General features: G+C 31.0%; 7 protein-coding genes and 1 long non-coding RNA gene across 10 annotated transcripts; 3 read left to right on the forward strand and 5 right to left on the reverse strand.

Moving 5' to 3' along the window:
* Positions 1-199: 199 nt before the first annotated feature.
* Positions 200-4,335, reverse strand: LOC111688513 (steroidogenic acute regulatory protein-like). Its single transcript, XM_046954181.1, has 7 exons — positions 4,187-4,335; positions 1,190-1,388; positions 978-1,126; positions 755-913; positions 634-687; positions 431-563; positions 200-366 (listed from the first exon to the last, which is right to left on the reverse strand). The coding sequence occupies exons 2-7, from the start codon at positions 1,296-1,298 to the stop codon at positions 200-202; spliced, it is 771 nt and encodes a 256-aa protein (XP_046810137.1). The 5' UTR covers positions 1,299-1,388; positions 4,187-4,335.
* A 956-nt stretch (positions 4,336-5,291) lies between these two features.
* LOC111688512 (peptidylprolyl isomerase domain and WD repeat-containing protein 1) lies at positions 5,292-8,573 on the reverse strand. Of its 3 annotated transcripts, XM_046953839.1 has the most exons (13): positions 8,285-8,573; positions 8,018-8,221; positions 7,768-7,951; positions 7,471-7,703; positions 7,186-7,399; positions 6,927-7,119; positions 6,756-6,865; positions 6,576-6,694; positions 6,148-6,153; positions 5,962-6,082; positions 5,670-5,889; positions 5,448-5,595; positions 5,292-5,391 (listed from the first exon to the last, which is right to left on the reverse strand). In XM_046953839.1, the coding sequence occupies exons 1-12, from the start codon at positions 8,439-8,441 to the stop codon at positions 5,449-5,451; spliced, it is 1,908 nt and encodes a 635-aa protein (XP_046809795.1). In that variant the 5' UTR covers positions 8,442-8,573; the 3' UTR covers positions 5,292-5,391; position 5,448. The 3 variants fall into 3 exon arrangements, with proteins under 3 accessions (XP_046809795.1, XP_046809794.1, XP_023306799.1); XM_046953838.1 differs by having other exon boundaries at positions 5,292-5,595; XM_023451031.2 differs by lacking the exon at positions 6,148-6,153 and having other exon boundaries at positions 5,292-5,595; positions 8,285-8,568.
* Positions 8,574-9,274: 701 nt separating this feature from the next.
* Positions 9,275-14,088, forward strand: LOC111688511 (RNA polymerase II subunit A C-terminal domain phosphatase). Its single transcript, XM_046953837.1, has 7 exons — positions 9,275-9,691; positions 9,838-9,931; positions 10,432-10,868; positions 10,931-11,112; positions 11,177-12,247; positions 13,482-13,682; positions 13,745-14,088. The coding sequence occupies exons 1-7, from the start codon at positions 9,417-9,419 to the stop codon at positions 13,885-13,887; spliced, it is 2,403 nt and encodes an 800-aa protein (XP_046809793.1). The 5' UTR covers positions 9,275-9,416; the 3' UTR covers positions 13,888-14,088.
* A 145-nt stretch (positions 14,089-14,233) lies between these two features.
* Positions 14,234-16,786, reverse strand: LOC111678187 (unconventional prefoldin RPB5 interactor-like protein). Its single transcript, XM_023439453.2, has 5 exons — positions 16,674-16,786; positions 16,303-16,601; positions 14,809-16,240; positions 14,575-14,745; positions 14,234-14,485 (listed from the first exon to the last, which is right to left on the reverse strand). Exons 1-5 carry the CDS (start codon positions 16,701-16,703, stop codon positions 14,351-14,353), a joined length of 2,067 nt encoding a protein of 688 aa, XP_023295221.2. The 5' UTR covers positions 16,704-16,786; the 3' UTR covers positions 14,234-14,350.
* Positions 16,787-17,092: 306 nt separating this feature from the next.
* LOC111678194 (mediator of RNA polymerase II transcription subunit 30) lies at positions 17,093-18,581 on the forward strand. The gene is made up of 2 exons (XM_023439458.2): positions 17,093-18,218; positions 18,274-18,581. Exons 1-2 carry the CDS (start codon positions 17,213-17,215, stop codon positions 18,495-18,497), a joined length of 1,230 nt encoding a protein of 409 aa, XP_023295226.2. The 5' UTR covers positions 17,093-17,212; the 3' UTR covers positions 18,498-18,581.
* A 176-nt stretch (positions 18,582-18,757) lies between these two features.
* On the reverse strand, positions 18,758-20,662 carry LOC111678197 (dr1-associated corepressor homolog). Its single transcript, XM_023439462.2, has 4 exons — positions 20,530-20,662; positions 19,848-20,463; positions 19,275-19,749; positions 18,758-19,071 (listed from the first exon to the last, which is right to left on the reverse strand). Exons 1-4 carry the CDS (start codon positions 20,567-20,569, stop codon positions 18,952-18,954), a joined length of 1,251 nt encoding a protein of 416 aa, XP_023295230.1. The 5' UTR covers positions 20,570-20,662; the 3' UTR covers positions 18,758-18,951.
* A 534-nt stretch (positions 20,663-21,196) lies between these two features.
* On the forward strand, positions 21,197-23,936 carry LOC111678205. The gene is made up of 6 exons (XR_002762584.2): positions 21,197-21,353; positions 22,576-22,662; positions 22,862-22,921; positions 23,117-23,174; positions 23,442-23,497; positions 23,753-23,936. It is a non-coding gene; the product is annotated as an uncharacterized LOC111678205 (long non-coding RNA).
* LOC111678226 (cytoplasmic tRNA 2-thiolation protein 1) lies at positions 23,937-25,907 on the reverse strand. The gene is made up of 3 exons (XM_023439497.2): positions 25,630-25,907; positions 25,415-25,572; positions 23,937-24,797 (listed from the first exon to the last, which is right to left on the reverse strand). Exons 1-3 carry the CDS (start codon positions 25,675-25,677, stop codon positions 23,972-23,974), a joined length of 1,032 nt encoding a protein of 343 aa, XP_023295265.2. The 5' UTR covers positions 25,678-25,907; the 3' UTR covers positions 23,937-23,971.
* Between the last annotated feature and the right edge of the window lie 132 nt (positions 25,908-26,039).

The following is a 26,039-nucleotide window of genomic DNA, read 5'->3' on the forward strand; positions in this document are numbered from 1 at the left end:
AACTAGAACTGAACTAGAACTGAACTAGAACTGAACTAGAACTGAACTAGAACTGAACTAGAACTGAACTAGAACTGAACTAGAACTGAACTAGAACTGAATTAAACTCAAAAAGTTTAACTGGAATTATTTTGGTTGAAAATTTTTACTTAAAACTATTTGCGGAAAAAATTTTCATTCTTGAAAAAATTCACGGTTTTCAGGGTGAATTTAAACAATTTCTCACCTGTTGCTCTTCATCATCACTGTTATGAGCTGAATCTAGAGGCGAATAAAAATCCGCAACACTTTCGGCTGGACGACGCTCATTTTGTGAGGCCAAAAAGGGTGCCATCAAGGGGGAACGATCCGTTGAATTCGTAAGAGCTAAAAGTACAGTTTAATAACTTAGAATTTGAAAAAAAAGTATCTATCAAAAGGCAATAATTACCAGAAAAATAACGTCTCGCATGACGTTCTTGTGGTATAACACGACAATCTAAAAACCAAGCTTCACCCCAAGCCAAAACAAAAGAGGATAAAATGAGTATAACCACGAAAACTTGTTGACTGGAATCGACCCACTTAAGTTAGTTACAAAAGAGAAGATTAAATGAATATCGTTTAAAGAATTAAAAAACTTTTTACACTTACATTAAAGACAAAAACTTTGGAAATTAAAAACAGACAAGAACCACTAGTGGATAGCTATAGGAGAAAATAAATAATATATGTGATTAAAAGAAGGTTTTTTTTAATTAGAAAGAAAACCTACCGCAATTATAAGCCAATGATTTATATACAATAAAGCATAGAAAAATATTAAAACTAAAAAACGACAAATGGCCGCTGCTACAACATCAAATAATGATTCATTTACTGTATAATGCAGTATTTGTTTTTGCAATGCTTGTATTATACTATCACCATTTATCTATAATTAAAAAAAAAGATTAAAAACAATAACATTTACAATTAATATGAATAAAACTACAAACCACTATACATATCAGCCAGAGAAGTGAAACGAAAAATAAATCAAATGTTACAAATAAACAAAAAAATCTTCGTACTACAGACATACGACCATCTTGCATATAACCACCCAGGAATTCTTCGGTAATAAGATTTATGGAATGGGTACGAGCTGGAAAATATAAGGAAATTTATGAAAACAATTTTAATTATTAAAATAAAATGCTTAGCATACACATATCAAAACCTGGAGGATTGCTACCTCCCCTCGACTGCATAATACGAGTTTGATTTAATAATAATTCGGCAGTACTACGTAGATCTTCGGAACTATTTTGAGACATTGTTTAGAGTTCTTATTAAGCTTTGCTTTTAAATCACAACATTTTTAATTTTGTTTAAATATTTGTTAATTTATGTTGCTGTTTGTAATGCTGTAAAAAAGAAAAGAAATAAAAATTTGTATTAATTTCAGTTTTTTTTTTTTAATTCTTACAATATGAAGTGAATGTCTTTGAGATAAGCTGTGAAACGCCGAAAAATTATATATATACAGTTGCAGCATATCAATTGTATAATGTAATTAACAAAAATTACGTATATTCATATACTTATAAAACAAATTATATCCCATATATAGGCTAGATTATTGATAATAAAGAGTATGAACTTATATAATTATAAAGAAAGAAGATTAAAGAGGAAATATTGTTGTCTGCATCGAAATAAGAAGCGATGCAGTTCTCACAATTGGTAAAAGCAAAGGAAATTTTCCTTTTGCAATAAACTGTTGCTTAGTTTTTAATAAAATATAATTATTTTCTAAACATATGATATTTTATAGACAAATTAGCATACTCTGGTTGCTTCGCTACCCTAACTATGTTCAATATCGTAAAAAATATCAAAAAATTGCCATCGGAAAAACGAAAAAGTACAAAGATCTCAATCAATAAATTCTCATTTAATAAGGACCGTGTGTTCCAGTTAACCATTATAAAGAATCCATTTGAATAATAGAAAAGTACCAAATAGTTCCCACTTCCAGAATATTATTCAGTCAAGACCATATGTGTTAAAATTAATGTTCCTAGGTTGAATATTTTAGAAAATTAAAATAAACTACAATTTATGAGATAAAAAGTAGTCTCTTAAAGGATCTTATTCAATGAGGATCGTGTATGTTTTTAATAATCATGTGTATTCAGTTCCAATTAAAGTACATACATAGAGTATCATTTGAAGGAAGAAAAAGTACCAAAAGTGGAATAATGGTTACCTAAGTGGAAAGTACTAATAAATAGAGTACTTTTTCGAGAATTAAATTTACAAAATGTTCCGTATTTAAATCTACATATATGTATATCACAGATAAAACTCAAACGATTCAAATCTGCATTCATTTATTCCAGAAAAATTGTGCTTTAAAAAAGGTACCAAACAATTTACTTGAATTTGCTCATATATAGGCCTTAGTACTCGAATACCAAAATAATATACCAAAAGCTTATTTTGTGTGAGTAAATAAACTACTTTTTGAAATTTTCAAAAAAATTGGCTCAATGAGTTTGAATAAAATTAAATTTCCAGGTTTTTCCCCTTTTTGGTACTTTTTTACCCAGTGAGATAGCAAAAATTTTATTACAGAGTTAGTCCATAATTTAATATGAATAATTCAATAAACCGAAAAAGTTTTCTTAATGTGATAAAAAAAAGTACCATAAAAGTACTTTTACACCCAAAAAGTACTGAATTTTAAAAAAGTACGAAACAGGTGACTCATAATTTTGAGAGATGTTACCAAAATATTTACAAAAAATTTGATTATGTTAATTAGTTTAAAAGTTATAAAGGGCTGAAAAAGGTGCCAAAATCACCTTTGTTACACATTTTTACCCCTTAAAAGTACGAATTTCAAAAAAGTACCAGACACCCATCTGCTCAATAAAATCAAATTCCAGATGTATGGGGTCTAAGTGAAATAATGGAACGATCTTAACCATTTTCAACAGACTTCGTCTATAGTATCATAGAAAATCATGTCGCAAATTTCATTGAATTATTTCCGAAATTACGACATGGTTTAAAAGCCCTAATCGGGGGTTCAGTTGTATGTGGGCTAGGTGAAATAATGGAATGATCTTAACCATTTTCAATAGGCTTCTTCCCTGGGACAAATTTCATTAATATATCTTCAAAATTGCGACCTGTTGTTTGATTACAAGGTTTACATGGACGGACGGACAGACATAGCGTTACAAACATCGGCACAAACCCAATATGACCTACCCACTAAAGTGGCGTAGGGTATAAATAGCAAAATGTCTATTTTAAACTTTGTTTAAGAAAATAAGCATCAAGTTTAAGAAAATAAGATTCAACAGAGTCCTTAATGAATACAGGTTGATTAAATCGTCATGGCCGAAACAATAAGTGTTTAATTTAACAGATTGTTTAAAGATAAAGCAAAATTAAAAAAATCTATATTAAAGATTCTATAACATGGAAATAAAATGACTATTTAAAAAAATCTAAATATTTGTTTATAGATTGCAAACAATAGAGGTCTCCTCACATGTACCTCACAAACTGTATGTGTAATTTTGTATTGAAAACAACCAAACAACACAAAGTATAAACAAAGCAAAGCTCTACTTTATATTACAGTAAATCAATAAAAACTGGATTTATGGAAAAGAACTATTTCAGGATGCACAACATCATGAACTACTTCAAGTTTTAGAAGGGCAAATTAGCACACAGTTAGACGTAAGATTTTGAGCCTCTTGGATTACTGTTAAGTGAATAAGAAACCACACACAGTTTCCAAGCATTACAAAACTGAGAATAAACTCATTACACCCACCCCACCACACACACCTACAGCAGTATAAGACATATAAAAAAAACCACAACAAAAATTAACAAAATAATCTCACTAATAATGTGTGTCAGTATGTAAACAATGCAAAATATTTTTTCAACAAAGTAAACTAAAAAAATATATCGCTTTTAAAGTGATTGTTGTTAATTTTTGTTTTTATAATATTTTTAATTAATCACTTGTTTTTTTCACTTATAAAAAACTATATACCAGCAGAAAATTATACATAATGGTAAGTTTCTTTTGTTTTGGCCACTGTCTAACATTGTCTTAATTACAAAATTAAGTTTCTTTTTGATTTATACAATTTTCTTTTACATTATTAACACTTTTTCCATATAAATATACCTTTAATAATTATTATATTTTATTATTTATTAAATTCACTATAATTTTTTAGTTTACAATTAAAATATACAAAAAATACTGTAACAATGAATATTAATTTTCTTCTTTTTTCACTTCAATTGCATTTCTTTGACAAATTAGAAAAAAAGAAACAAAATCACTGAGAGAGTATGCGGGAATTTTGACATATGATGAAATAGGTGTTGCCATATGGTTTAAAGGAAACAAAAGTAGAAAAGAACCGTTAAATTTATGTGAAACGTTTTATTAGACGTTTAATTAATCGCTTTTTTAAATTTTAATTTAATTTATTTATTATACCCTACACAACAATTATGCATTTAAGCAGATGTTTGTAACACCTAAAATATTAGCCACCACCTTTTTCCAAGGAAGCTTATTGAAAATGATTAATCGATATTAACCATTGATCTTTTGAAGAAATTGTATGCATTCTCCATACTTTTTCTGTCTCTCTTATTCTTCTATTCGTTTCTACATCGGTAACTTTAATACTAATCAAAGTGGAATACCAGAGAAATTAGAATATTATTGCTCACTTTAAAATGGGGCACGCTCTGGAGCTATTCCATGAAAATAAAGGAAAAATGCATTAAACCTATCAGAAGACCACAAAGAGGGCAAGTAATTCTGCCCCTTTCATATTAGGTAAAGCATGTGGTGTTTGCTGCTGCACATAAGTTGATGGGGCATTATCATAGATCCATTTGAAATTTAATTACCCGAATTTTTCGATCGTTGGAGAGTGTAGCAAAACGTCGACCATTGTTTGACACCGCCAGGCCAGTAACCAATGATTTACATTTGTCTTCTGTCTACTTTTTTTGTACTTTAATCTTCTTTCAAGGGAATCACAATGAACTCTTCGTACGAGTTCTCTCCGATGCTTGCACATTGTTAAATGCTTTTCTTTTGAGTAATTTTATATATTGAGAACAAAATTTAATTGCTATTTTAAAAGAATGGAAGAGTGGAATAAATCAATGAAAAACCAATCAATTTTTTCCATCCCGCTTCCATTCAAAGTGGATGTATTCGTAGCTTAAGCTTTATAAAACTTCTGTTTTCGAAAATCTAACACACATTTTGGTCAAAAATTTTCTTTACACAAACGATTAACTACCGAAACACACACATTACTTAAATGACAGATTTTTTTTTAATATTTAAATATTAACAATTTACTACAAAAAGAAGAAAAAGTTCAATTAAAAATTTAGTTTTTGTTAAACATACCCACCTTAATTACTTAAGTGTATGGAAATAATTTTAATATCATCATAAGGTTTATCAGTTTTAGGATTTGTTTTAGAATTGCAAATATTCTGACAAACTTCCATGCCCTTAAAGACACGACCAAAAACTGTATGCTTATTATCCAACCAGGGCTAAAGAAATGGTAAAAAATTTAGATTATTCCAAAAAAAATCTTACAGCAAAAAATGTTCCAAAAAAAACATACCGTGGGTAATACAGTTATAAAAAATTGACTGCCATTCGTATTTGGTCCAGCATTTGCCATACTAACCGTATAAGGACGATCATGTTTTAAACTCGAACAAAATTCATCTTTAAAATCATGACCCCAAATAGATTTTCCACCAGTACCCGTACCAGTTGGATCACCAGTTTGTATCATAAAACCCTTAATGACACGATGGAATATATGATTGTTGTAATAACTTTAGAAATATAAAAATTTTAAGAAATTAATTTATATAAATTAGTTAATTACTAAATTTCTAATATATTACCCATTTTTGGCATGTACACAGAAATTTTCCACTGTTTTAGGACATTCTTTGTAAAATAGTTTTATATGTATATCACCCATTGTGGTATGTAATACCACATTTTCATAGACACGTTGTGTTCCTGTTTTAAAAGATTTTCAAATGTTAGTTTCTTGGGTTAAAAATGAAAATAAATATGGAAATAACCTTCTTCTATTTATGGTTAGTAAGCATGTAAAAAGATTAATACAAATTTTAGAATTTTATTTAATAGAGTAGAGTATAAGAGTAGGACTTGGGCGCTTATAAATCTGGATTAAAAACTCTACTAGTGTCGTCTTAAAACTCGGCTATAATGTCATGGTAACTTCTAATAACTCCACCATGTTCTCGTCTATGTAGTCAACTATATCTTTGTCTATGATGTCGATTATAGACTAGTCTATAAGCTCGGTTAGGGTCTACATAATCTACTAAAATCTCGTCTATTAACTCTTCTATAGCCTGGTCCATAAGTTCGCCTAGAATGTCGGCTATAAACAAGACTATAGTCTATAAACTCTCTAAATTCATCTGAAGCCTTGTCTAGTTATTCAAATCTCTTAAAATTTCTAAAAACTATATATAAAACATACCTTGTCCTTCTGGAACAGCTATTATATCCTCCTTGGTAGGTTTTTCATTAAATACATCACGATCAACATCCTGTAAGTCAGATGGCAAACGTCTACTGTACATGTAAAAACGTTGTTTTCTGAAAATAAAACTTAACGATTAGAAAATTGTTACAATCAATTAAGAAATGAACTTCATACTTGTAGGCCGTACAAAATAGTGTGGGATCATTGGCTAAATTTTGTAAAGCAGGATTTTCACTAGCCTCTTGTTCTAATGTTATAGCAGCTTTTACTCTTTTAGCCTTGCCCTATATAATATAAATAAAACATTAGTTCCTTGTTTAAACACTAATAACATTAACAATTTACCTGAAACATAGCTATATGTAGAGGTCTTATATTATCCGTTTTGCCCAATATATTAACACATCTATTTGTTTCTATATTAATAACTTTAATACCAATTAAAGTGGGATACAATAGAAAATGGTCACTGGCATCAAATAGAATATTATTGCTCATATTAAAATCAGATTTTTCCAAATCACGTTCTGCGGCCATTCTAAGGATATGGAAGAGAAATACATTAAAACCATCACTACACTACAAAGAGACAATTACTACTTACCTTCTGCCAAATTCCATATTAGGTAAAGCATGTGGTGTTTGCTGCATTTGTACATAAGTTGATAAGGCTTCATCAAAGACTCGTATTAGCTTACCAGTTTGAAATTTAAATACCCGAACTTTACGATCGGTAGAAAGTGTAGCAAAACGTTGACCATCGTTTGAGACCGCCAGGCCAGTTACCAATGTTTTGCATTTGGCAAACTCAAAAAGGCCTAAAGGAACAAAAATTTAATTAAATATTAGTTTGGTATTACTTTTTTACCTATAAAAAAGCTCAACTTACTGGTATCCAATTTTGAATCGAATGTTACATGTTTTTGTGGAAATTTATAATCATATTTTGAATTCTGCCAATATTCCAATATACCATTACGATCTACCGAAATAGCCGTATCTTTGGGTACATTATAGCAAATAGCTATAACCGGAGCCAAATGTAATTTATCTAAAACATGTAACACCTCACCATTACCCTGGCCATCGTAAATATGAATTTTATTGGATTCTTTATCAGAACTATAAGAAATAAAAGATTTATAACAAACATTTAAACTCTATTACTAAATAAAAACAAACTAACATGGCCAAACTTTGTACAGCATCACCAGGTGAATGTATCCAACAACTGCAGCCGGGTATAAAACCTAATTTTATAATATTTATCATATCAAAATTAATAACATCAAAAACTTTAGCACATTTATCCGCCGAGGCAGAACATAATAAAGTGCCACCAGCATTGGCACTAAGACTATTAATGGGCACTGGAAATAAAACAAAACAAGATGATAGATAGATAGATAATGGATATAGTTTATTTAGTTACTTACTCAAATGACTACGAAAATGTTTAACAAATTCAATACCCTCTTCCATTTTCTTCCAGAACTTAATGTGTCCATCTATACTGGCGGTTATAACAAAATCCGTTTTGGTAACCACTAAATGGGTGATAACATCACGATGCATATAACTTTTTTCATAGCACTCGGCATCGGGCAAGTTTTCCAGAAAAACATGTTCATAAGGTAAAACTAAGTGCACAACACAATGTAAAGTAAATATTAAACAATTCCTTAAACTTAATAAATAAAAACCTTTTTTCTTTTTGGGCTTAGATGCAGCTGACTGTTCAGTGGGCAAAGGGCCAATCCAGCCACCATCTTCTTCCTCTTCCTGCTCAGTTTCTTTACTCTTTTCTTCCTCGGTATCGTCAGCAACTCTTTTCAAAGTTTTTTCCGTTTCTGAGCTCATTTTATTATTATTTTTGAGAAATCTAATACTTTTTGTGTATTTTCACGTTTTTCTTTAATAATAGTAAACAAATGCTGCTTCTTCTAGTTTTTTTTTTTATTTAAGTGTCAGTTTACACAACGTAACTCTTGTCACTCAACTTTTTGATTTTGTTGGTTTGACAATCATTTCTCTTCTTTCTTTTACAAACTCATGCGTTTTATGCTACGTGTGAAATTGCGCTAAACAACACTGCTAAAATGCAACACTGTTCTAAACGAATTTGTATAGGACTTGCTTGTAATTTTAAGCAAATTCATACATTTTATATGAAAATATTATATGGAATTTTAAATTTCTTACTATATTGTACTCATAAAATAAATATGTTCTAGCGTACATATTATTATTTGCGAATACCAGCAATCAATGAAAAAGAAGCATAAAAAATACGTACTCAAGTTTTGAATAAAATTTTGACGTGGGGCCATACATATTTAGTGCATATTCCCGTCTATATTCTAGTTTATAGTGTATAATATTTTATACGCTCTAGTATTACCATAGTCTAGTCACATCTATAATCTAGTCTATCAAAAAATCGACTTTTGTCCAGAAGGTTGTTCGATTGTAATAATTTTTAAATAAAATTCCGATATCTCGAAAATGTAGAAAAACGAATAGAAACGAAAGAATGTCGAAAAATCGACTTTAATTATCTGCTAGTCGACTTTTCATAACATTCAAAAAGTCGACTTTTTATTCCACTATAGAACTCTACCAGCAAGTAGCGGCCACAAAAGAAAATTGCAAAAAAAAAACATTTCAAGAAGACAAAAACAAAAAATTTAGATTAACAACCACAAGAGAAACGAAAAAAATAATCAAAAAAAAGGAGAAAGGAATTTTTTTTTCGTAAAATTTTCAACAAATTCTTGTCGCAACAAAAATATTTTTGTGCAGAAACAGTGTTTAATTAAATTGAATGTAATAAAAATGTCGGATATTTTAACTGAAGACACCACAAACGATGGCATAGTTATAAGAGCGCCAGTTGAGCACCCTCGCATAAGAATCAATAGATGGCGGGTAAGGGAAGGCTTTCCGGTAAGCGCTTCACAAGTCATATTACTCTATGAGGCCCTGCCAACTGAGGGTGTTGAAGACGCCAGCACAAAAATAGCAAATAAAATTATACACAAATTAAAGGCACAACGAGTTGGTGTAGTGAAAAAACGTCTCTTCAAGGATGGAGCCATTGTTAAAGCGGAGTAAGTTTTTGTGTGTTTATTTGGTTGTTTATTATCCTTAAAGTTTGTAAATATATCGATCGAATAATTTTGTCATTATGCTATGCTGCTATTGTTGTTGTTGTTATCCTTTTCTTACCTCTCATTTTTGTATTTGTAATTTCTAGTGCTCCCCTTTTGGAACTCTCCGAATGTATCCATACAACAGTCATTAAAGACATGTGCGCTGATTGTGGTGCAGATTTGCGCCAAAATGAAAATGTAGGTATACAATTCTAATTATTATTATTGTTAAACATTTTTAATATGTATGCTGTGTGTGTGTTTGTTTGTGTATGCGTGTTTGTTTGAGTGGGGGACAAGAGAAAGTGGATGCAAAAACAAAAAAAAAACACTTAACTGCTCAAAAGAAAGCAAAACATTGAAAACACAAAACAATGAATGAGGGACATTTTGTGTTTAGAATTGTACATTTTTTTTTTTTTTTTTTTTTGGACAAATTTGAAAATAAAATAGTACTTTTTGGTACAATTTGCCATTTTTATATCCTGGAAATTAGAGATTATATAAATCTTATTTTAATTATAACTTTTAGGAAAGATTTTTGATAATATTTATATAAAAAGCTTTTCATTTAAAAATCTTCAGTTCTAGATCAATTCTAGTTCGTTCTATTTCCAGTTCTAGTTAATTTCGATCTAATTCTAGCTCTATAATCGATTTTCAGTATTTTTATAAAAAAAATTTAAATTTTTCTTTAGGGCAATACTTCGGAGGCATCTGTACCTATGGTACATTCTATACCCGATCTTAAAGTCACACAGAAATTAGCCCAGAAACTCGGTCATGATGATACACGTCGTTTGTTACAAGATCGTAAACTGGTTTTATTGGTCGATTTGGATCAGACCGTTATACACACCACCAACGATAATGTGCCCAATAACATTAAAGGTATTTATCATTTTCAATTGTATGGACCCACATCACCGTGGTATCATACACGTTTAAGACCCGGTACACCGGAATTTTTGGAACGTATGTCCCAATATTATGAATTGCATATTTGTACATTTGGTGCCCGCAACTATGCTCATATGATTGCCCAACTACTGGATCCAGAGGGGAAATTCTTTTCACATCGCATTTTGTCGCGAGATGAATGTTTTAATGCCACCAGTAAGACGGACAATTTGAAGTAAGTGAAAATTTTGAAATGTTTTCGAGTCGAGTTTTTAAAGCAACAATACCGATTTTCAGAGCTCTCTTTCCCAACGGTGATTCTATGGTTTGTATCATAGATGATCGTGAAGATGTTTGGAATATGGCTTCAAATTTGATACAGGTTAAACCTTATCACTTTTTCCAACATACAGGCGATATAAATGCTCCTCCAGGTTGTTCTAAACATGAATTGGATGGTGAGGGTGTCGATTTTAAAGGTAATTCATTAGTTACATAATTTATTGCTTCATTAGTTGAAATGCTATGTTAATATATGTTTAGATTTGGAAGGCTTAAATTCTGATGACAAAAAGGAAATTTCCAAAGAAACTAAAAATGACAATGAACAGAATACTACTTCAGGTGAAACAGTAACGCCAAGTACCGATAGTGATGAAAACGAACCTAAAGATAAAGTTGATAAAATTGAAAAGGAAGTTGTCGAAACTAATTTAGAAAATGAGGAAACTACAGTTAAAGTTTCAAAAGAAGTTAAAAGTCAAGAAGATAATACAACAGAAACTAAATCAGAACCTGATGATAAATTAGATAACACCGCAAATGACAAAGAACCCAATAAAACCGTTATAAACGATACAGACAAGGGTTTGGATGAAAAAGATAAACCGGCTCCATCAAGCGCACATACTCCCAAAATAAAACTTTCCAATGATACTGAAAACAAAATCGAAATAGTCGATCCCGACGATTATCTTCTATATTTAGAAGTTATATTAAAAAATATACATACACGCTTTTATGCTATCTATGATGAGACCAAGGATATACCCGATTTAAAGATAATTGTTCCAAAAATACGCTCAGAGGTCTTAAGGGGTTGTAATTTAGTTTTTTCTGGCCTTGTACCTACCAACATGAAACTTCAACAGTCACGAGCCTATTTCATAGCTAAAAGTCTGGGTGCGGAAGTGTCACAGAATATCATGGAAAATACCACACATTTGGTGGCCGTTACAGCGGGTACTTTTAAGGTAAATGCCGCCAAAAAGAATCCCAAAATAAAAATCGTCAATGCAAATTGGTTGTGGAGTTGTGCCGAACGTTGGGAACATGTTGACGAAAGACTATTTCCCTTAGATCGTAAAATGAAAAGCAATAAACGTCAACCGCCTGCCCATTGCCACAGTCCGGAGCATGTTATTAATTATAGTGAAAAATCCGAGATTTCCTCCTCTAGTATGGCTCAACAAAATGCTGCGGAATCTTCAAAATTCATTGACACTATTAATCCGTTGTTATCCTTTTCTAATGCCGATTTGGCCGATATGAATAAGGAGTTTGATCAATTTTTTGATTCCGATACTTCCTCAGAAGATGAAAATGTTGATATTGGTAAGTTCAGTACGTAGTTGTTTAAATGTAGTTTAGTTTCTAGTTTAATAGTGGTTCAGTTCTAGTTCAGTTCTAGATCAATTTTAGTTCAGTTCTTGTTCAGTTCTAGTTCAGTTCTAGTTCAGTTCTAGTTCAGTTCTAGTTCAGTTCTAGTTCAGTTCTAGTTCAGTTCTAGTTCAGTTCTAGTTCAGTTCTAGTTCAGTTCTAGTTCAGTTCTAGTTCAGTTCTAGTTCAGTTCTAGTTCAGTTCTAATTCAGTTCTAGTTCAGTTCTAGTTTAGTTCTAGATCAGTTCTAGTTGAGTTTTAATTCAGTTCTAGTTCAGTTCTAGTTCAGTTCTAGTTCAGTTCTAGTTCAGTTCTAGTTCAGTTCTAGTTCAGTTCTAGTTCAGTTCTAGTTCAGTTCTAGTTCAGTTCTAGTTCAGTTCTAGTTCAGTTCTAGTTCAGTTCTAGTTCAGTTCTAGTTCAGTTCTAGTTCAGTTCTAGTTCAGTTCTAGTTCAGTTCTAGACAGTTCTAGTTTAGTTCTAGTTTAGTTCTAGTTCTGTTCTAGTTCAATTCTAGTTCTGTTCTAGTTCAGTTCTAGTTCAGTTCTAGTTCAGTTCTAGTTCAGTTCTAGTTCAGTTCTAGTTCAGTTTAGTTCAGTTCTAGTTCAGTTCTAGCTCAGTTCTAGTTCAGTTCTAGTTCAGTTCTAGTTCAGTTCTAGTTCAGTTCTAGTTCAGTTCTAGTTCTGCTCTAGTTCAGTTCTAGTTCTAGTTCAGTTCTAGTTCTGTTCTAGTTCAGTTCTACTTCAGTTCTATTTCAGTTCTAGTTCAGTTCTAGTTCAAATCTATTTCAGTTGTAGTTCAGTTCTAGTTCAGTTCTAGTTTAGTTCTAGTTCAATTCTAGTTCAGTTCTAGTACAGTTCTAGTTCTCTTCTAGTTCAGTTCTAGTTCTAGTTCATTTTGAGTTCAGTTCTAGTTCTGCTCTAGTTCAGTTTTAGTTCTACTGTAGTTCAGTTCTAGTTCAAATCTATTTCAGTTGTAGTTCAGTTCTAGTTTAGTTCTAGTTCACTTCTAGTTCAGTTCTAGTTCAGTTCTAGTTCAGTTCTAGTTCAATTCTAGTTCAATTCTAGTTCAATTCTAGTTCAGTTGTAGTTCTGTTCTAGTTCTGCTCTAGTTCAGTTCTTGTTCAGTTCTAGTTTAGTTCTAGTACAGTACTAGTTTAGTTATAATAAAAAATATTTATTTATATTTTTAGAAAACCCTCCCGTAGACAAGATTTTAAAGAAACGCAAACGTGAAGAAAACGAAGAAGAAAGAGCACGCAAATTTTTCTCTCGTTCCACAGATGTTTCAGTCTTAAATGCCACCGGAACGGCTGCTGAAGATGATAAATCGTCCAGTGACGATAATAAAGATGACGAAGAAGATGAAATGCCAAGTGAAAAATTTCGAAGAGGTATAACTTGCTTAACATATTATAAAATAATTAAAAATTTGACAATAATTTCTGTTCTCAAGGTGGCAATTTACCTTCTGATTTAGAAATGGGTTCCGATTCCAACGATGACAGTGATGGTAATAATCCGGATGAAGAAGACGATGGCGATTGGAATATGATGGGTGCTGCTTTAGAAAGAGAATTTTTAGGACTTGAAGATTAAGGAAACTTTTAACAAATTTCTATTTTTAATTGGACACTATTTGTTGGCTTATTATAATTAAATAATATATTCACAAAACAAAAAAACGGAAATTGTAGTTTTTAAAAAAATGTAAGAAAAAAGTTTAAAAATGTATAAATGAAATTGTAATTTTTTAACAAAATAAAAGTTTTCGTCGTTTTTTTTATAATTAATAATTTATGTATGTATTGCAGTGTATTAACAACAACTATTTGATTTTAAGAATTATACTGTAATTATAGAATATGTATACATTCATTCATTCGTATGTTAATGTATATAAGAAATTTTTGAATTTAAATGAGTAAAAATAAAAATTAAAGTAGAAAAGTTAAACTTTATTATAATGCTTGAAAAATATACAAATTTGTTTAAGAATTTAAGATAATAAAGAGAAAACGAAAACAAAAAATAAATAAACAAACAAAAACAACAAATAAAATTATGTTTTATCTGTTCCTTGGCGCATTTGTTTAAAACGACTGATACGTTTTTTGGGTGTATGAGCATCAATGAATTTAACATCAGGCAAAGGTTCAGGTTCTGTTAAAGGTTTTTCGATAACATCGTTCATCACCTTAAAAATGTTTAAATTAAGAAAAATTATATTAATATTTAAATAAATTTTTAATGTGTTAAGTGTTTACAATTCTTAGATATATTTACCTTGTTATAAGCACTAAAGCAATCATCTTCCTCTTTTTTATTAGATTTTTTCTTTGATTTCTTATTTTTATTAATATTATCCTGTTGTTGTGTATCCTTAAAATGATTTTCTTTATCAACAGCAGATTTATTTTTAAGTATTGGCTTGGCTTGTAAAGAAGGATTAGAGAACTGCAATAGAATACAATAAATATTTAAAAAAATTATATATAAAACCACAAAACAACAACTTACTTCTGCTTTAGGATCGGCAAAGGCTGCTTGTCGGTCTGCTTCCTTTAGTACAGGGGTCCTAACTTGATCTTCACCCTCATAACTGTTTATAAACAAAGTTGAGGGTTCAGTTTCAGTTTCTAAAGACTTTTTATGTAAATCATAGAAATCTGCCGGAGAGGCGGGTATATCTAATGAAACCTTATTATCCCTTTTATATGATTCTTGTTGAGAATGTTTAAATTTGATATATAATGTATTAACTTCACCCATAGAGGATTGTAATATCTGTTGTACTAAATCAAAATCTTGTTTACTTTGATTTTCGGCAACAAATTGTAAATTTTTATCAACTTTAGCTTGTATTAGTTCCTTTTTATCTAAAGGAGCTTTAGTAAATACCGAATTTTTGTTTACATCTTCATTCTCATCATCATCAAGTTTAATAATATCACGTTTGGGTTTTTCAGTTTTAGGTGGTAACATTTGTGTAACGGCTTCATGTTTTCTAAACTCTAAAGTTTGATCCTCCAAAGCAAAGGATATGCGACGTTTTTGAATAGTTTTATTTGCCTCACTTGTTGTTGATGTTGAAACTATTTGTTCCTTATTGTCTGATAGTTGTTTTTCTTCATTTTCTTTCTTGTCCTCTTCCGCTTCGAAGTCTTGTTCTGCCAATTCTTCTGCACCCACTGTCTCTTCAGCCATTTCTAATAGTTCTTCCAAATTCTCCAAAACATTAAGCAAACGTATCTTTTCATCCAGTTCTTTTTGTGTTCGCAATGGCAAATTCTGTAGTTTTTGTCTTATTATTTCTATTTGATATTCATAGAAACCTATTTGATCTTCGGCATTAAGAAATTTAGCCTGTTCTTTAATCATTGACACTTCCTCGGGTAAAGGTTCTTCATCTAATTCGGTATCATCTTCCTCTTGGGAATCTACTAAATTTGTTATTTCCGGATTTGGTTGTACATTATTGTTGGTATTCATCTGATTATTATTCTTTAAATCATTCTTTTTCACTATATTATTGCGAAGATCTGATTCTTCGTTAGTTTTATCTTTGCCATCTTTTTTATCATGAGCTAATCTCTTTTTTTCTTGTGGTAATTTCATTTCTCCAGACATTAGCTTTCTTATAGTCTCATCATTCACTTCATCTACTTCTAGTTTATCTAGCTCTTGTTCTAATTCTTCCATTAATTCAGCTTCTTCTAACATTTTAAAGATTTCTTCATCACTTTTTTCTTCGGTAACTTTTTTATTTTTTAATTTTTCTTTTTGTAACTCTTTTTCTCTTTCTTCGCGCTCCTTTTGTTTAGCCTGTTTAACACGTATTCTATGTTTTTCTTTCCATAATTTTTCCTCTTCTTCATTGAAATCTTCAATAATTTCACGTTCTTCACCGCTAGGCATAACGCCCTCGGCATAAGGTTTTTCTAATTTGTTTCTAAAATAATTCAATTAATTATTTCAATACTACAACTACAAATACAACAATTGCCCACTTACTGCCATAAATCAGCCTCTGTTTGTAACTTTTTCAAATGTTCCTTAGCCATTTTAATGCGTAAATCACAAATCTCTTTTGCCTTAAAGGTGGTGCATTTCGAGAAATAACCCTGATAGTGACCAACTAAAACTTCATTCGTGTGCAGCAAATGTCCTGGCATAAAGGCTTTTTTGCCAACTGGTACCATAACATCCACTGTTAAGCGTTTGCCAAACATGGCCATATTTTCAATGGCTGTTTCATTTTCTTTCAGATAGTTTTGCCAACGTTGAGTTTCTTCTTCATTTTTTTGCAAAGCCTTTTGATTTTAAAGTTTATGAATTAATGGAGTTCTAAGTAAAGCCTTTTCAAATAGCTTTTATTAACTTACCTCTCTAAGAGCATCTTCACGCTTATTCATATTGATTTATAAATATACAATAGAAATTCAATAATTACACGTTGTTGTGTATCAAAAACAAACAAAAAATTCCCGGCTTTCGAAAAAAAAACAAAAACAATTTTCTTTTCAAACAGCTGTTAGTGTTGTTAATAAAGCTTTTTTGTCTTTAAGCGATTTTGACTTACATATAAAAATTGATATAAATTATTGTCATCATTGTGACAATATATAGACATTTAAGTAAAATTTTATGGATTTAAAAATCACATACATAAATTTACATAGAACATTTTGTTTTAGTTTGTTGTTTTTTTATTTCTAGCTGAACAGTGAAAATTTTATTAGAATTCTAGCCTAACATTATCAAACACTTTACAACACTATTAATAATTTACAATAAATAACACTTAACAGCACTGTTTCCAGTTAACAACAATTTTTTGTAATTTCTTGTCATTTCGGCTACAGAAATTTCGCAAAAAAATCTAAGAAATTATTTTCAACTCCAATAAAAATTCAACACAATAATGTCTGGTCAGTATCCAGGTGGTTATAACAATCCTTTGGCGGGCCATCGTGGCCAATTTAATCCACAACAGCAGCAGCAACAACAATTAATGAATCAAATGCAAATGGGAAGTTCAGCCGGCGCTGGCGGTATGATGCCAGGAGCTGGTGGTGGTCCTGGTGGAGGAGGCATGATGTCTATGGGTGGTGCTGGGGGTTATGGTCAAGGTGGTATGATGCCCCAACAAGGTAATCCTATGCAACAACAGGGCATGCAAGGTATGGCTGGATCAGTTGGTGGCGGAGGCATGGGACCGGGTGTTATGAATCCTGTAGGTATGCAGTCTCCCTCACATGTACAACAACAACTTATGCAGCAGCAGCAACAAATGCAACAACAAATGGGTCCCATGGGACCACAAATGACAATGGGTATGGCAGGACATGTGGGAATGGTAGGTGGAAGTGGTGCTGGCGGTGGTGGTGGTAGTCCACAAGTAAGTAACTTAATGCCTCAACAACAACAAATGCAGCAAAATGTGGGTATGCAGCAAGGCCACCAAATGCAAGCAGGCCCTAGTAGCTCAAATATGAGTGCTATGTTAGCCCAACAACAACAGCAACAATCTTTGCAGCAAACATCACAACAAAGTCCAGCTGGCCAACTGCAACAGTCATCTCTACAAACTCAGTCTCAACAAATGCCTCAGACATCCGGTCAGCATCAGCAACAGCAGCAACAACAACAACAACAGTCACAACCCTCATCAAATAATGTCTTATCCATATCTCAACAGCCTCACAAAGAAATCAATATTGTTACTTTATCTCGCGTGGGACAGGAAACAGTACAAGATATAACCTCTAGATTTCAAGAGATATTCACCGCTCTTAAGGTCATCCAACCTACATCCAGCCGAGACAACGGCACCGTGAAAAAAGTACAAGAACATTTTCGTACCATTCGTTTACTATTCAAACGCATGCGTTTAATCTATGAACGTTGTAGTGATGGTTATCCACAGGGTATGTTATTCATGTTTCTGTCCTTATCAAACCATTTTAAAACTTTATTTCCCAGGCATGGAATATACTCATGTCGAAAGTTTGATACCTTATAAAGATGAGACGGATCATCGCAATTTGGAGGGCACACAATGTGAAGAGTATCGTAAAGCTTTGCAAGAAAACCAAGAACTTATAGATACAGTAAAATTGAAAAATCGCCAATTAAGAGAGATTATTGATCGTACACGTATTATTGTTTGGGAAATTAACACTATGCTTAGCATGAGGAGATCCTAATTATATTATCATAATAATTAGTAATAACTTTTAGATAAATAAGATATAAATTATATGTTAATAAACGATTGATTTCAATATTAATCACTATCAAATAAAATTATTCAAAAATTCCTACTTGCAAAACAAATTTTGTGTAATTATTTCTAAAATATAATCTAATAAATTCTAATAAATACTCCAATCAAATACAAGTTTTTTTTAATTATGCAGCATTTATTTAAGAATTAAAAAAACAGCATTGTAATGATAAAATAAAATTAATTTTAGATTCAATTCAATTGTATTTCTTACAGTTATACTTTTTTTGAATTATATACTTTAAAATGCATCGAGCATTTATATAAAAAAATGTTTTGTTCGTAAAAAAATCTTCAGTTATAAATAAAATTAAGAAAATAATAAAACAAGAAATTCATTCAAGTATCAAAACTTTCAAACATGAGACGTTACCTTAAGCAAAGCGACAATTTAATGATACACCACTAGTGCGGGGTATAATTTTACAATTTACACCAGCACCATCAGAACTAACAACTTCACCGCCAGGGCATTTATAAAGTAGAGGTTTTTTCTGGAGAAGAAATAAAACAAATAAAAGGTAATGTCTATAGATTGATTTTAAGTACAAAATGTCGGTCATGAACAAAGATCCAAATAAATTCAGAATTTCTTCAATATTAAACATTTTTAATACATTTTCGTATTACAGAAGATTTTCTTCTATTTTCTTGCCTATAGTCTAGCCTACAGATCAACTGATCAAAAAAATATTACCTGTATTTCATGTATATCCTTTTGAATTTTCATATCATACACCGGTTTATGAACGGCTGGATTTTGTAAACCATTTTGAAGGAAATCCATTAAACGCGAAGCAAATACTGGCATCATTTCACCCGAAACATTTCCCTGAAAACCCAACAAACTCTTTAGACTTTCATTACTGCCGCCAGTAGGTGATACAGCTGGAATGCCACAGGAATTTAAATTTAAAGCTGCTTCAGCTTGGGGAGTTAAATTGCCAATTGGAAATGATTGTGAGCCACTACTATTGTTATTATTGCGATTGGGTGTTGAATGATGGGGAATTTTAAAACTAGAATTTAATGGTGGACTAGGCACTAGATTTATATAATTACTGGGAGTTTCAATAATCATGTTTTGTGCCGGCTTATGTATGCCAATGTTAGAATTTTGATTCGGGTTGTTATTGCTATTGTTTCTAGCAACAGAGAAACGAAGATTTTTGCTGGGAATAGTTTTACAAAAATAAAAGATATGTATACAATAAAATTCATATTAAAGTATATGTTTGCAATAATGTAAATTAATTTAAACCCTACAAACCTTTCAAAATCCTGTTTACGATTTCTTTGTATACGACCATTAATAACACCTCCTAGACCAAAACTAGCATTGGATTCATTAAAGTTGTTGCCACTATTATTGTTAAATCCTCTTCGAAAATTATTATAACCACGATTTCCTCCTCGATTACCTTTTTTATTGTTTCTATTATTTATCCAGCTTCTGTTATTGTTCACCTGTACATCTAATGGCAGTAGTGTAGGAATACCACGTGGTCTATTGGCCGCATTATTCGGTGCCATCATGCGATATTGCACCGAGCTGACTTGTTGATTGCCATTTCTATTATTACTGTTATTTAGTTTATCCCTTAGATCATTTTGTTGAGAATTACAATCTAAATAGGATACAGACGAATCGGGACCCTTCCAAATGCCCGTGTCGATTTCCTCTATAGCCACATCCTCATTTAATTCTTCTTTAGTTGTTGTAATCAAAAGTTCATCTTCATCTTCCTCCTCGTCATCTATATTGCCTTTTCGGCGACCAAACTTAGCATCAATGCTATAGTTAAGCGTGTTGTTCATTTCATGTTTGCTATGGTTTGTAACCGCATTATTATTTGAGGACTTTTTCGAAATGGCAATGTAATCATCTAATTATGAAATATTTAAACATAATTTTATTTAAAATCAATATTTTCATAACTGCAGTTACCTACCCAAGGACAAGTCCATAATTTCATCTATTTTTAAGGCCATCCTGCTTAGGATTTTGTCTTTCTTCGCTGTAAAAAAAACAAACGCAACCAATTTGCAAAAAGTGCAATTTTTTTGTTTTTCGAAATGTACCGTTTGTGAAGAACCCAGCGCCGACAAAAATAAAAGCGGCGGCTACTGACACTAAAATTGTCGTCGGCGACTTAAAATCGAAAAACTGGCAAAGTTTTCAAATTCGTTTAGTTTTTAAATTTTTTAACAATTTAAAATACAAAAGGAATCCAACAGATTAAAAAGTGCGATTCTTAAAGCAAAAATTTTAAAAATCAGGATTGTCCACCTGAGTTGTTAATATTTGTATTTGTGAAAACTATTTTAAGGTATTAATTTCAAGATATATATTTTTAAATTCATGATAACTATTATTAGTTCAACTCTTCGTTTTTATATCCTTCATCTTTGTAAGGATTCATTCGAAAGCTTTGATAAATATTTCTGAAGTGAGAGGAAGGGATGTAAATAATTATTACTCTAACGTTGACATTTCAAAAACTTGGTAGCACATTTCTGCGCCACCTATATGTCAAATATAACATTAATTGCATTGTAAATGCAACTCTACATGTTTTAATGTCATTTAGCTATTTCCGTTTTACAAGCTGCATCATTCATTTTATGTTTTGCTTTCAAACAAATAAGTTGTGAATAAATCTTTAAATACCCAAAACATCTTTATAGAATTCCACCTAAAATGTGTGATAAAATGAATGTTTATTATGTCTATAAACTTATTTTCCATAAATTGTATGCTGTTTAAGAAATTAAGGTAAGTTTTATTTAAGGTTATGTAGAGTTTGTATGTATTTGGCGAAATATTTATACTTTTATTAGATATTTGCTACAAATCTAATAAAAGACAAACGGTTCGCCAGATTAAATAGCTTTTAATTGTAGTTAGAGATATTTTTGTTGTACAAAAGAAATTTCCTGGCAATTATAAGCTAATAATTAAAAATACAATTTAAGAGTAATAGGTAAGGCAGTGATTTATAACTATAGTTTTGGGATATAATTACCCAAGATTGTAGAACTCTTTGCTGCTAGAGCAAGTGCGTTATTTATCGCCATATGGCTGCTGGTTCAATTGAAAAATCTTAAGGCTATGTGGTCTAGAGACTTGCGCAACAAATGTGTTTATTTATAGAGAGGTATTTTGGAGGTGTTATTTTGGAATGCAGGAGTCGAGTTTATTTAAGAAAACTGTGATTTTATTGACTTAAAATCAGATATGGTGTAACACTCTACAATTTGAGTGTGAAAATGTATAAACGAATGTTCTAGCAAGTTAGCCATCCGGAGGGGTTACATTTGGAATTCCATTAGATTTAGTTTCCCTTAGCAGTTTGTTATCAATGTACGTGTTGAAGTCTTGAGATTCTAGCAAAAATGCTAAAAGGCCTATTGAAGATTAAAAGCAAAACTTAGTATCGAAAGGATAGTGGTCTTTATGTTCAAGTATGACCCATGTTTGAATAAAAAGTTTACATGTACTGAAATATGCTGTAATTAATATTTGCTGCCATGAAATGCTGTGATCCGTTTCTACAACAAAATGTTCTTTGTTCCAGAATGCTATGACCTGGTTCAAACTTTTGATTTTGTGCACAAAAAAAATCAAAAATTTCCCAAAAAAAGTTTCCCAGTGTGAAACAGTTCTATGAAAACTAGACAATAAACGTAGGAAGGAAAATAAGTTTCATCACATTCCAATAGAGAAAACTGTTTTAGTACTTAATGGTTCAATAAAGACGTGAGCTTAGAGTCGCTATTTAACAGAAAATTTTCAACTGTTTTAAAGTGCTATAACAAAACTCACAGATTAATTTCCATTTCGCCCAAGCAATACCCAAATTGTTTTTAACAAAATTTGCGGAGCATATTTTTATAGTGAAATGTACAAAATTTTAAAATATTTCTTAAAGTTTTAATATAAATTTATTTAGTTTTATTTAATTTTTTTTTAACAAAAACTATTTTTATATTTACAGATTTTTCTAAAGAAAATTGGACTTCACTGATGTCATGAATGGCTTTTCTTGATGTGATATTACAAACTAAGGACTTTAACTGAAAAGGTAATAAAAGTTTTAATTCCATCTATATATTCCAAAGTAGGGCACTGATGAATAAGTTTTAAAATTTTCTGACATCTCTTATGAAAATTTCTTGATTTTATATAAACTTTTAACTGATGATAATAAAAAAAATTTGTTTTTTTAATGTATTAGTTTAATTAAATAAAATACTAAAGTAAAATCTCTTTATTCTTTACAGTTTTGTCCTAATGTTTTGGCAAAGGAGTTTATCGGCCGACAGCACTGCTTGTTTACCAAGGTAATTACAATAGTACTTACGTTTATCTCAAAACTAAAGGCACTGATGATTTGTTTATAATATTTCTGACATCTCTTATGAATAATATAATTGATTTTAAATATAAACTTTGACTGATGTTACTTTTAAACTAATTTGTTTTTTAGATAAATTGAAAAAAAAGACACATTTTAATTGGAAGTTTTTTATTTGCAGATCACTTTTTTCTTGAGAGAAAACGTGAGAAGAGTTTTCGCAGAAAAAGTTTTAAAAGGTTTGTGTATTTTCCCTTTAAAATTTCAAAACAAGTGAATTTTGAGTCGCTATTTAATAGAATATGTTCAACTGTTTTATAGTGCTAGAAAAAATTCGCAGAAAAAAATTTCATTTCATCCAAGCAATACCCAAATTGTTTATTATCCAAATTTGCGGAGCATATTTTTTTCATGAAATGTACAATTATTTAAAATAATCACTTTTTTAAACAAAATATAAAATTAAAATTAGAAAAAGTGTAATAAATTTCAAATTTTCATTTCAGGTTACAAAACTTTTGAAAACACCCAGCGGCTGTTTATTGCTACAATTTTTTAAAAGGTAATTGTTTAACATTATAAAACTTAAGTTTTATTTATTTCAATGATGATCACTTAAACCATTCACAGACACCAATAACAAGATTAAAACGCTGACAAACTGTTTCAATATTCTTTTGGAATAAGCGAGTCTTGTTTTAATCCGTTTTGGACAATGGTTAGATATTGGCACTGAGCTTTATAAAAACTTGTTTACATTATTAACCAAGAAATGAAAAAGCAAAGATTTATAACTTTTCCTTACTTTTTTTTACAGAAAATCTACTAAAAATCTTGGCAACAACATGCACACACGCAGGAAAGCTTGATTCCCTGGATAAAGCTATACCGAATGTTTTCAAGAGCCGCTGCCAGCTTAAAGCTAATTGCTGCAGAAACCTTGTTCTTTACCAATAGTTTAACAATAAAATCAAAATAAATTTTAAAGAAAAAAAGCAAAATTCAAATTTATATGTGTTATTTATTTTCCACTCTATCAAAAATCATTCTTAACCAAATTCGCCTTTTCTCTCAAAGCCAATTCTTTTTCCTGATCTGCTATCATACGTTCACCTTTCGATTTCTTGCCAATACCCAATTTAGGTAAACCTCGATTAAGGCCCTCCAGCAATACACAAGCTTTGCAAGGCTGTTGTGAGGATACAAAACCACAACGTTCACATATACCCCTTACCGGCTTCTTAACGGTATCCTTAAATCTCAATTGTTCACCAGAATGTATTATATCCATTATAACCGACGGTCTAACCTTCTCTAAATCTTTGAGAAAAGCTCGGGCATGGCCACGATATGCATTGGGGGCGAAGACACATTCGGTGGAAAAATACACCAATTTCTTATAATGAGCATACATAACAATCTCCTTTTCGTAGGTGTATTTGAGCGGCTTGACACGCGGTATAGAATCTTCACTGCCGCCTGTCTTAATGTCGGTACATCGTCTTAAACGTGCCGTATCGCCACGTAAAATATTCATTAATACAGTCTCTGCTATATCATCGGCATTGTGGCCAGTAGCTATACTATCGACCTCAAGTAATTTGGCTCCTCGATCTAAGGCTTGTCTACGGAAAACACCACAAAATGTACAATTATTAGAACGACCTATTTGTGCAACAATACGATCCATGGTCCAACCATAAAGTTCTTCGTATGATAGAATTTTTAGAGGTATTTGATAGTCATCACGGTTTTGTTTTACAGTCTCTAAACTGTCGTCGCGATAACCGGTGATGCCTTCATCAATGGACAGAAGTACTAGATCTAGACCGTAATCGTGACGTTCGTTGAGTAATTTTAGGCTGAAAGTAAAATTTTTTTATTAGTTGTAGATAGATAGATAGATAGATAGATAGATAGATAGATAGATAGATAGATAGATAGACAAATAGATAGATAGATAGATAGATAGATAGATAGATAGATAGATACATAGATAGATAGACAAATAGATAGATAGATAGATAGATAGATAGATAGATAGATAGATAGACAAATAGATAGACAGACATATAGATAGGCAAATAGATAGATAGATAGATAGATAGATAGATAGATAGATAGATAGATAGATAGATAGATAGACAGATAGATAGATAGATAGATAGATAGATAGATAGATAGATAGATAGATAGATAGATAGATAGATAGATAGATAGATAGATAAAGCTTCAACCAACTTAGGGGAGAAGTTTATATGTGGTCTAGGAGAAAATGTGGACCTATTTTAATTGTTGTATTAAGTATACTCCAAATTTCATTGATTTACTCTAAAAAAAGCTAACAGCCAAACTAATAAAGAATGTTGCTCAGGTCATTCTATGACCTCATATAAATGTGATGCACATTTGTAAATACAGAATTCTTTCAAATTTCAACTTAATCCAATAACCTTTTTTTTGACTAAATACAACTTACACATGAGCCAATACCGTGGAATCTTTGCCACCACTTGCTGCTATGGCAACCTTTTCACCACGTCTAAATAAATTACTGGAAGTGATGGTATGATGAATTTCTGCCTCGAAGGCAGCGAAAAAACATTCTTTGCATAGAGCATCTGCGGTTTTAGGGCGCTATTAAAAATACAGGTATATTTTACAAGAATTTTATATTACACAAATAAAAAATACCTTTAACACTGCTTTGTTGCCACAATTAGATTTACAATTTATAGGCATTTTAAAACATAAAACTTTAATTTGCTTACTTAAACTTTTAACATAAAAACACGTTTATTTACAAAAATAAATGCCATTTGTTTCTTTGTTTACGATTACTCTACACTCATTTCGATAACAGCAACAAAACATATGGAGATTCTAGCTACCTGCACTATATAATTTTTTAGCTGTCATACTACAAACTACCATTACCAATTATTATGATAAATTGGTAAATGATATAATGATAAACCATATGTCAAATCAAGACATAATAATTATAATTTAATTATTTTTTATATATAAATGAAGTTTGACAGTATGCCTACTCTTAAAGGGAAGGAAAACTTTTAAACAACAAGTACCACAACAACACTACC

This window comes from Lucilia cuprina, chromosome 6, assembly GCF_022045245.1.
Source record: "Lucilia cuprina isolate Lc7/37 chromosome 6, ASM2204524v1, whole genome shotgun sequence".
Lineage (NCBI taxonomy): Eukaryota > Metazoa > Arthropoda > Insecta > Diptera > Calliphoridae > Lucilia > Lucilia cuprina.